Below are 9,940 nucleotides of genomic sequence, written 5' to 3'. Positions count from 1 at the left end.
TTTTTGCTACTCATTTAATTTTCCATTGATAATATTGTAATGTACAGTATGTTAAAAGTTGTAAGTTTATTAACTGATTGTTCTATCATCCGAAGAAGCAGGCATACCTTTAATTATATCCCTCAGAGCATAAAAATGGCTATCACATTTGTGGGCTGAAATTAGGTTGCTGGAAAGCAGTATCCTTTGAATGCTCACCTGGTTGTCTTCTCAACAAGGTGAAATATTCGATGCATCTGTCGTGGCTCTCAGTTTCCACATTCCTCTTCAAATAATAAACTGTGCCTGGAACATACAATTCCTCAGCTACTGTGCTTGCAGGTTTCCCAAGATTCTGTTGATCAGAGCTTTTGTTGCGAGGACTGGGGGTTTGGCTAGAACTTGTAACGGTTGGAATTTCTTCCTTTATGGGCAATTCTGTGAAATCATCACAGTACTACAGTAGTTATTACATCATCAACAAATCATTTGAAAATTGCTATCTAGCAATATACAAAATGATAGTGATGGAACCATGAAAATATTTCTGGCATTTGGTATAGCAAATGGTTTAATAAGGATGGGTGCCTTTTTCATCTCAACTTATTACGCCAAAATTACATGCGAGAAACTGAAGCACACATGCAATTATCTTAACCAAGCTGATGAGTAAGATGTGATCCCTGGTAGAGCTATAGTTAGCAAAATCCATGTAGGATTCCGAATCTGAGGTCTTATCATAATTGAAAAACTGAGCACTAAACAGATGAGAAGAGATATACCTGGATACTTTGTCTCCCCTCTGAACTTGGCATATTCAGCAAGTTTTCGAGCAACATCTTGTACTGAAGCTACAACTTGCTTTGCATTTGTCACCACATCTATAACACCTCTCCAATCTTCTCTACTTAAAACACTTACCCTGCCAAAAACCAAAGGTTACAGATCAACCAAAGCAAAAGGATCATTATTGAAGGGTAAAACATGAGAAGGCGTAAAATCCAAATAATATTGTTGTAACCAAAATCATTGTTGTGCTACTGAGAAAGTATCCATGGTATGTTGCAGATTCTTACACAAGTTCATGATTTTCCTAATCTCAGGGAATCAAGTCAATGGCCAATATGAAAAGGTTGTGGTTTGCTTACCAATCTGTTTCGACTATTTCATTCCTCAATCTTTTTAAAGAAGCAACACTTAGTCTTGGGATTATATCATCCTGCATAAATAAAAGAAAATAAATTATGGAAATTTCAGATTGCAATAGACTAAAATTCACTCTAAACATGTAAAATGAGGAAAACAGATATAATAATTAAAAAATAAAACAGTAAACTTAATGATAGAGCTCATAGAACCTGCATCACCACCGTGGTAACATAATCAGCACAACTTTCAGCAAGTACTTTGGAGACACAAGGAGAGGTTCCATATGTAACTGCAGTAACTATATCAGGGCTGAACCCAAGCTCCTTAAAGGACTTCTTACGAAGCATTATTGCAAGCAAAGAAGCAGTAGCACCTCCGAGGGAATGACCAACAAGCCTCAATCTAAAACCCTGTTTGTCAATTAGTCTCACAACAATGGCTTGAAATTCATGAAATACCAGCAGCAAAGAAAGAGACAAAAAGAACGTTATAACGTCACCTTATGCTTTTCCAGGCAATTTCTGATGGTATTAATTTCAAGGTATAGAAACCAACGAGCAGCCTCAGCTGTGCCAAAGTGGGTTGAATAGCCTTCAAATGTGATCTCCTCATGGCCGGTGGTAATAATGTCAGTAACAAAGTCATAGGCGGTGTGTGTTCCACGAATTCCAAAAATGACAAGTTTCTTCCGCATATGTAGTCCAATATAATATCCAGGCCTCAACACGCTAGAATATTTGACAAACTTCACAACAATTTTTTTCTCGGAGCATACTATTCCTTGCTAGAGCAGCAGCATCGTCTTTATAAGCGCCCTTTGCTAGTTCTATGTTGTATACGAGATCTTGAACCTAAATCACCAAAATGATTGTTAGATAATTCCATTTAATATTATAACAAGAGACTCTTGGTTTATTTAAATAAGAGAATATCTAGTCCTAGTTTACAATTTTTCCAATTTAAAAGGGAAGGGTATAGATAGTCACGATGGATTCTGAAGTGATAATTTCACCCTTCACATCCTCCACAACATTCGTGGATGCTTGCTGAAGATAGATGAGATACAAGCCAACAGTAATATCGCTCAGACTCCACTCTTGCAGTCCAAGCTTACTCCGCTGTAAACTAGTAAATATCTCCGCAAGAGTTCTATCAGTAGGCGGCGGTTTGTTTTCAGTTCCACTTGCTGCAGAATAAACACAAGATCCTTATCCTTACCAAAGAGATCAACAAATTAAAAAAACCATTGCCTTGTCATTATCCTTCCAGAGTAAATCAAACACAGAAATTGGAAGTGTTCTATTATCGCTTTAGGAAGGCTCAAGCATTGGTCTTTGTCCTCTGTTATAAACCCTTCTTGACCCCAATCACAGAAATACAGAATATATTCCTCATCTTAGTCTGCTGCTGCTAGCTGTCACTCGATTATCAATCACTAATCCAAATTCTGAGTTACAGATTCGATTCATTCTATTTCATACTCAATTTGATGCTCTTAAATAACCAAAAAAATCACAACTAACATAGCCACTAAAATCAAACTTTTCACAGAACAGCATTCTGAGTCGCTAGATTCCACACTGAAATGGTATTGCATGTTGTTTGAACGGAACATGCAACGACGTTGGAGAGCGCATGTAGTCGAAGAAAGAGAGAAGAAAGGAGAAGAAGTGTGGATTAAATAAAAGCGTGATAGAACGTTAATACGTTAGCTTGGATAACTAACTAGCCACATCAGCAATTGATGGTTGAGTTAACTTAATAACAGCCATGAGAAAGAGCGAGGAAAGGGGAAAGAGCGATCACACATAGTATAAGAAGGAAGGAGGAGGCAATTGTGATTCATTCATGAAATTTGTGTGTAAATTGCTTGGGCGTGATTCTAGAGATTCATTGCGTATTATCATTCCTATCCATTTCAATACAATTCCTATCCATTACTCTATAATCCTGAATTCCATTTTATGCATCGCATGCATAGTTAGAGTTGTATCAACTGAATACTGATATTCAGAGCTCTCTCCCCTTGGCCATGTTGACGAGATCGCAATCACAATCAGTCATATGAGCTAGAGAAGCATGTGGGAGAGATGTTAATGAAATTGAGTCAAAGGCATGAATTGATTCAGAAGCAATCACAGGAATTGTGACAAGAGAGCCGAGCTCAAGTTGGGCGGATGGAGGCTCGATTCGATAAACCTGCAGAATCAGTACACAGGCATCGGATGAAACATCACCAGCGTCGACCAACGGTGGCAGGGACTTAAATAACCTAAATCTGAAGAACAAATGGGGAAAATCGACGCGATTGGAAACATTCGACAGAGAAGGTTTTGTTCAATGGATGGTTAACGAGAGCAGAATACTTCTTCGAGGAAACCGATGTACAAGTGACAGAGAGAGTACGAGTTTCGGCATTGCACCTTGAGGGTAAAGCATTGCAGTGGCACCGAGGTTGTACGAGCTTGCAAGGGATCAAACCTATGAGGATTGGAGCGAATATGAGCAATCATTGGCAGCTCGATTAGGAGCGGATTCCTATGAAGATCCGTTCGCGGATTTGAGGAACCTCAAATAGGTTAGGTTAGTTCACTGCAAGTCTGAAACATTACATAGATATTTTTGATGAATTATACCCGCGGACTGGAATTAGAGAAGATCAGGCATTGAGCTTCTTCTTGTCAGGGTTAATAGATGAGTTGCAAATGCTTTTAGGCCAAAATCCTTAGCAGATGCATATGCGTTAGCTAAGTTGCAGGAATGAACTATTAGAGATATTCAGACTAGCAATCAATATGCAAATGCTTATAGCTCTAATAATAAACATCATCTGTAACTACTTCGAATTATAAGCAACCTATAACTGCTGTGAACACTGAGAAAGTTCCCAAGGGAAATGGGGTGGCTAGACCAGGCCCTAGAATTACAAGAAAAGAAATGGATCAGAGGAGAACCAAGGATTTGTGATGCACATGTTGTAAGAAGAGGTTCAGGGGGAACCGGGGAAGATAGAGAGCAGGAATTGAGTGAAGGGGGTGAATTTACTTCGGAACTGCAACTATCACCACATGCTATGTGGAGATTAGAAGGCACTCAAATCGTGAGGATTAGATGAGTATGCCAGAAGAGGCTAAGCGATCAGGCAGAGTATAAGAAGGAAGGAGAAGGAAGTTGTAACTCATTCATGAAATTTTTGTTTATGAATTGCTTGGGCATGAATTCATTGCATTGTACCATTCCTATGATCCTAGCCATTTCAATATAATTCATATCAATTACTCTATAATCCTTCTTATTCCATTTTATACATCGCATACATAGTTCGAGTTGCATCAAATTGATGCAACAAGAACCACTAAATGGTCACTACCAACCAAACCAAACCTACTAGAATCCAACTACACTGCATACTTTATTTTCCTAACAACGAAAGTGGTAGAATACAAGCTAAAACAGTAACCGCTGAAACTAACCCACTCAAGCGTCATTGCAACAAACTCTCAACTTAGAGCCATCAATTACACAAAATATTCCACAAGTTTGCAGCTGAAAAAAAAACAGAAAATCAAACCTGTAGGAACCGCCCACTTATACAACTGCAAAGCGGGTTCGAGAGCTTTACGCCACGCAATTTCCGGACTCCATTTGTTATTGTAGCCGCTCAGCTCGTCGTGCGACGAGCTGCTATTGCTCGCCGCAGAGTCACAACTCGCTGGATTGTTCTCCAATTTATTTTCCAACTTGTCGCCATCCGCTTTCGACCAATGGAAACGGTTCAAAATGAAAGAGGATTTCTTGTACAGATCGTCTTTCTTCAACGATCGTATTATCCTACTAAATTCTGAAACGCAAAAAAAAAGAAGATGCATTTCAAATTTAACAATCCCGAATTAACGAAATTCGCGAGGAAGAGGACCTACCCATGCTGGTGAAGAACTTTGCTTTCGACATTTAGGCCGTGGGTGAATTGGAGCGAAATGGGAATAGAGGAAGAGGCGGTTATTGCGCAAGTTAGTCGTTGTTGCTTCGACCGCTTCGATTCCGGTAGTTTCGCTGTGACTGGAATTACTTTGGAGCTGCAGGGGTGCTTTAGTCATTTCATACAACCTATTTCGGGCTTCTTGGTCCTCCGCGGGTATGATTATTGGGCTCGGCCCAAAATAATTTTTGAAATAATCCAACACCATCGCATGTTGTTATACACCGTCCAGCTAACTTTTCATGTTCATAATTTTACAATAAGTAAATTTTTTCATTAGCTAATTAAGATTTTGGCTCTCTAAAAAAGACCTTATTAGAGTAGTGAGACTAATTTTCTCTTGGTCAAATAACAACAATAATAATGGGGCAAGTGTTTCCAAAAAAAAAAGGAATATTGGCATAAATAACAATCGGCTCATCCAATCTTATTACTAGTCTAGTGCATATTACTAAGGTCTAAGTACAATATATTACTTCATTTTTCCACGAAATTACATCAACAAAAAACATAAGTTGTGAAACAATGACTAAATTATTTGCACTAATAAGAATTGGATCAACATCGGTAGCTTCCGTGTATGCTTTAACACCAAATCAGAATCCCTACAACCCAAAACTAGTACCAACCATTAGGCCATCTATTCTTGGAGTCCCATTTGGGCAGCCATGTAGCGTCGCGCATGCCCTCTGTTTGCGCAGCCGCCACCTCCAACTGTTGCGTCGATGGGTGGCACCATAGTCGTACTTTTCTTCGTTGGCCTTCATAAAGGCGAAGATCTCATCTGTAATAGTTTTACTTGGTTTAGATTTAAATATCACTTCCTCAATTGTCGCTGACGGGAAGACTTGCTCGTGTTGAGCCTCAAATAGCGCTGCTCGAGAGCCTCCTTTGGAATGTTGCGGGCCAGCAGAGGTGACGCCCCGCCCCGCCCCAATTGTTGCTGCCGAATGAAGGGTGTTGTGGGGTGTTGGAAGGAAATATCACGGAGAATCAAGAGGCTGATTTCCTGCAATCACAATAAGTGGAAAAATAGTAATTGATTTCCTCCTTGTATAGAAGATTAGATTAGGGTAATAAACTTACCTTAAGTTGTATTCTTGAGCCTATAAAGAGGCATGTAAATGTGTATTCGTTTTAATGATAATGAGAGATACAATATTCCCTAAAACCTATTTTAACATGGCATCCGAGCAGAATTTAAACAAAGTGAAGGATGACAAAAGGGAAAAAGAATGATAATTTTGAAATAATATCAGATTTAGTACATAACTGAAATAATATCAGATTTAAAATGTTAAAAGTATAAAAAGACCAAATTGCACAAACCCCACAATCCCCCCAAAAGGGTATTTTCGACCGAAAATAGTGAAAATAGACCATTTTCGAGATAAACTCTTAGTCCAGGGATGTCTGACGATATTTTTAAAGTTTAAGGACTATGGACTAGATAAACTCGTAGTTCATGACCATTTTTGTAGTTCACTCTATAATATAATCGCCATAAGGAGGTGTACTCTTGGAATTAGTCACTGAGTAATTAATTTCAACATTTTATTCAAAAAGCGCGTTTGACAAGATTTTTTCGATCAGTACTGTTTGTAGTTTGAACTTTGAAGTTTGTAGTGCACTTCTTGTTATTACAGTTAAGATATCAATGTACATTTATCACAACCCTTTTGAAAATCATTAGGTATGCCTATGCACATTTGATCAACGATTATTTGTAACATGTGTAGTTAAGTCCATAAATCACTAACTTATGAAGCAGAAATTGTCTTCAACAACCTTACATCAGAACTTGTGGTTAATAAGAAGACAAGAAATATTGCAAACAAACTAATTACATTCTGTATTTAGTAGAGTACTACTAGTATAATTTAGTGAACAACATAGTAGTTTTTTTTGCATTCTGATCACCAACCTAACTTTGACTTTCTCATTAAATAAAATAGAAAAAAAGAGTAATGAAATGAATTACTACTACTACTACTTAGATCTATCCTGCCCTCGGGCCTTTGTTTGGAGAAGATCCTCCAACAAGTCATTATCAAAATACTCTAGCTCGATCACTCGTTCCTCCTCCGTTGCGGCGGAACGAGACGAGGACTCGGCGTGATGAGACGAAGCAGCTGGGGCGGGGGAGGGGGAGGCGTAGTGGCCGTCGTTGGGGAAGTTGAGAATGGCCTGACGACCTCTCAGCGCATACGCGGCCCTATCGTAGGCCCGCGCCGCCTCCTCCGCCGACTCAAAGGTGCCCAGCCACAGACGCGCGCCGTTCCGGTTGGGATCGCGTATCTCCGCCGCGAACTTCCCCCACGGCCGCTGCCGGACGCCGCGATACTTGTGGCCGCCTTCCATTATTTCTTTTATCTATTTATATATGTGCTGACAATTTTATGAATGCAAGAGAAGTTAGATTTGTATTGGCCATGCAAATACCATATTTATACATTATACACAGCGGTACTGAATTAACAATTAATTATTTAGGTCAGACGTGGCGGTTTGAATTCTTCGATTTTATTGACTGGAAGTCAAATAAATTTCAGACGGAATTATAGTAAATTTCTGAATATTAGCCCACGAATTGAATTATTACATGCTCCATTTTCTTTCTTGTATTCAACACTTTGCATGTAAATATAATAAATTTACAAAAAGTAGTAACTCTCTTTGAATCACACGTGTAAATTTCAGTATGAGTATTATTTATAATGATACGATCCGCAGAACCATTTGTACCGAAAATGAGAATTGTACCGATATAGTCCAAATAGTTTGAATGACTAGGATGATATTTATCGGTTTTCACTTTTTTACCCATTTTATATTAAATTATGTTTTTTTTTCTTATTTTTAAATTTTTTAAAATTACAAAATTAAATAAAAAATACTTATATTGTTCGTTAAAAAGTAAAAGTTCAAAAATATCCTCCATGCTTTTTGGGGTATTTTTGATATAAATTTAGGATGAATAGTGAAGAATTCTACGAATGTGATTATATCTTATACAAAGACTTATCAAGATATTTTCAAGTGCAAAACACAAAGTTCATGGATCATTTATGTAGTTCACTCTATAATTAATAATGTATTTTTATGTGATAAAATAAGTGTTTAAGAATTAAAGGAAAATAATTTTGATTGTCAGAGTAAAAAGAGACAATTTTTAGAAGGGAAAAGAGTTACCATTAAATGGGATTCGAGTTAAATATTCCCTCCGTCCCATTTTAGTAGTCCCGATAGGAATAATCCATAAAGGGTATTAGGCTACATTCCACTAACTTTTTTCCTCTCACATTTTATTATAAAACTAATATAAAAAAGAAAGACCACATTCCACTATCTTTTTTTACCAACTTTCTTTTACATTTTTTTAAAATTCATGCCGAACTTAATTGAGACTCCTAAAATGGGACGGAGGGAGTAATAAATACTCAAAAAGCAAAGTGGAATTCAGTCATTTAGGTCAATGTGATCATTTACATTTTTCATGCGGCTTAGGTCATTCCAGTTGAAATTTGAAACGAAGTAAGTTTGGTGGTAGTAATAGTAAATACTACTATAAATTCTAATATAAAAATAAGAAAATAAGAAATCAAAATGAAAAATAGTTAAATTATTATTAATAAAAAATAGAAATTATGTCATTAAAGAGAAAAACTTGTCATAGACAAAATTGTAGTGACAAGTTTTGTGTTTCACAAACTTTCTCTTTTTCTTTTCAAAGTTAATTTGAGATAATAAATATAGATAATTAATACTCTCTCCATTCATGAAAATAATAATGCTATTTTAAATGTTCTAAAGTATATTAAAGAAACAGAAGAAGTGATTAACATATAAACTATCCGTTCATAAAAAATAGTCTCATTGGTGGATGACACGAGTTTAATGCGAAATTGATAAGTATGTGAAAGAAAGAGATACTCCATCCGTCCGTGAATAAGAGTCTCATTTCTTTCCAGGACGAGTTTTAAGAAATGTTGAGAAAAATGGATGGAAAAAAGTTAGTGGTATATGAGTCTCACTTGTACTATTTATTAGTTTTAAATAAAAAGTTAGTGTAATTAGTTAGTAGAATATGGAGTCTATTATCATTTATAGTATAAGTGAACCGGGACTCTTATTCGCAGATGGAGGGAGTAGTAGATAAATTAAGATAGAAAATTAGAAAATGGAAAAGTGAATAGAAAATTGAGAGTAAGTTTTCGTTTCAAGTATGAGACTAATTTTGATGGACAGACAAAAATGGAAAGATGAGACTATGTTTTGTGAATAGAGGAATATAAGAGAAAGGAAAAAAATTGTTGAACTCATAGATCATATAGAATTATTCTGGATATTTATATGATAAATATAAATAGAAATTAATTTTAATGGATAAACCAAAATAAAACTATTGTTCGTATACAAAATATATTATCCTCCATTCGTTCAAAAAAAGTAGTCTCATATTTTGATTTTTGTCCAACCGCCATTAGTATTATGAAATACTACTAAAAATGAAAAAGTGTATTCATTTATTATTTTTTTCTCCTACTTTATTCATATTTTTTTTATTATATTCACTCTATTTATTTATTTCTTATATTTTACTTTATTCATTAAATCTGCGTTGGTCATCAATAGAAGTGGGAGTACTACATAAATGTAGTACTGTATTGATGAGTAATAGTATTCCGTCAGTAAACTAGTGGTAGAAAACTACTGGGCTAATAGTCATTTTAAGTCAAAGCTGGCGTCGCCATTAAGCTTTTTGGTCTTATGCGGTCAAGGTAAGCTACTACCATTTTTTATTATATTTATGAGATGTAGTACTTCGTCCGT

General features: G+C 36.4%; 1 protein-coding gene and 1 pseudogene across 1 annotated transcript; both read right to left on the bottom strand.

Moving 5' to 3' along the window:
• On the bottom strand, window positions 1-5,183 carry LOC121794413 (annotated as a pseudogene).
• A 1,815-nt stretch (window positions 5,184-6,998) lies between these two features.
• On the bottom strand, window positions 6,999-7,489 carry LOC121794414 (ethylene-responsive transcription factor ERF098-like). The gene has a single exon (XM_042192565.1). The coding sequence runs from the start codon at window positions 7,466-7,468 to the stop codon at window positions 7,097-7,099; it is 372 nt and encodes a 123-aa protein (XP_042048499.1). The 5' UTR covers window positions 7,469-7,489; the 3' UTR covers window positions 6,999-7,096.
• Between the last annotated feature and the right edge of the window lie 2,451 nt (window positions 7,490-9,940).

This window comes from Salvia splendens, chromosome 3, assembly GCF_004379255.2.
Source record: "Salvia splendens isolate huo1 chromosome 3, SspV2, whole genome shotgun sequence".
NCBI lineage: Eukaryota > Viridiplantae > Streptophyta > Magnoliopsida > Lamiales > Lamiaceae > Salvia > Salvia splendens.
This window is presented reverse-complemented; position numbering and strand designations above follow the sequence as displayed.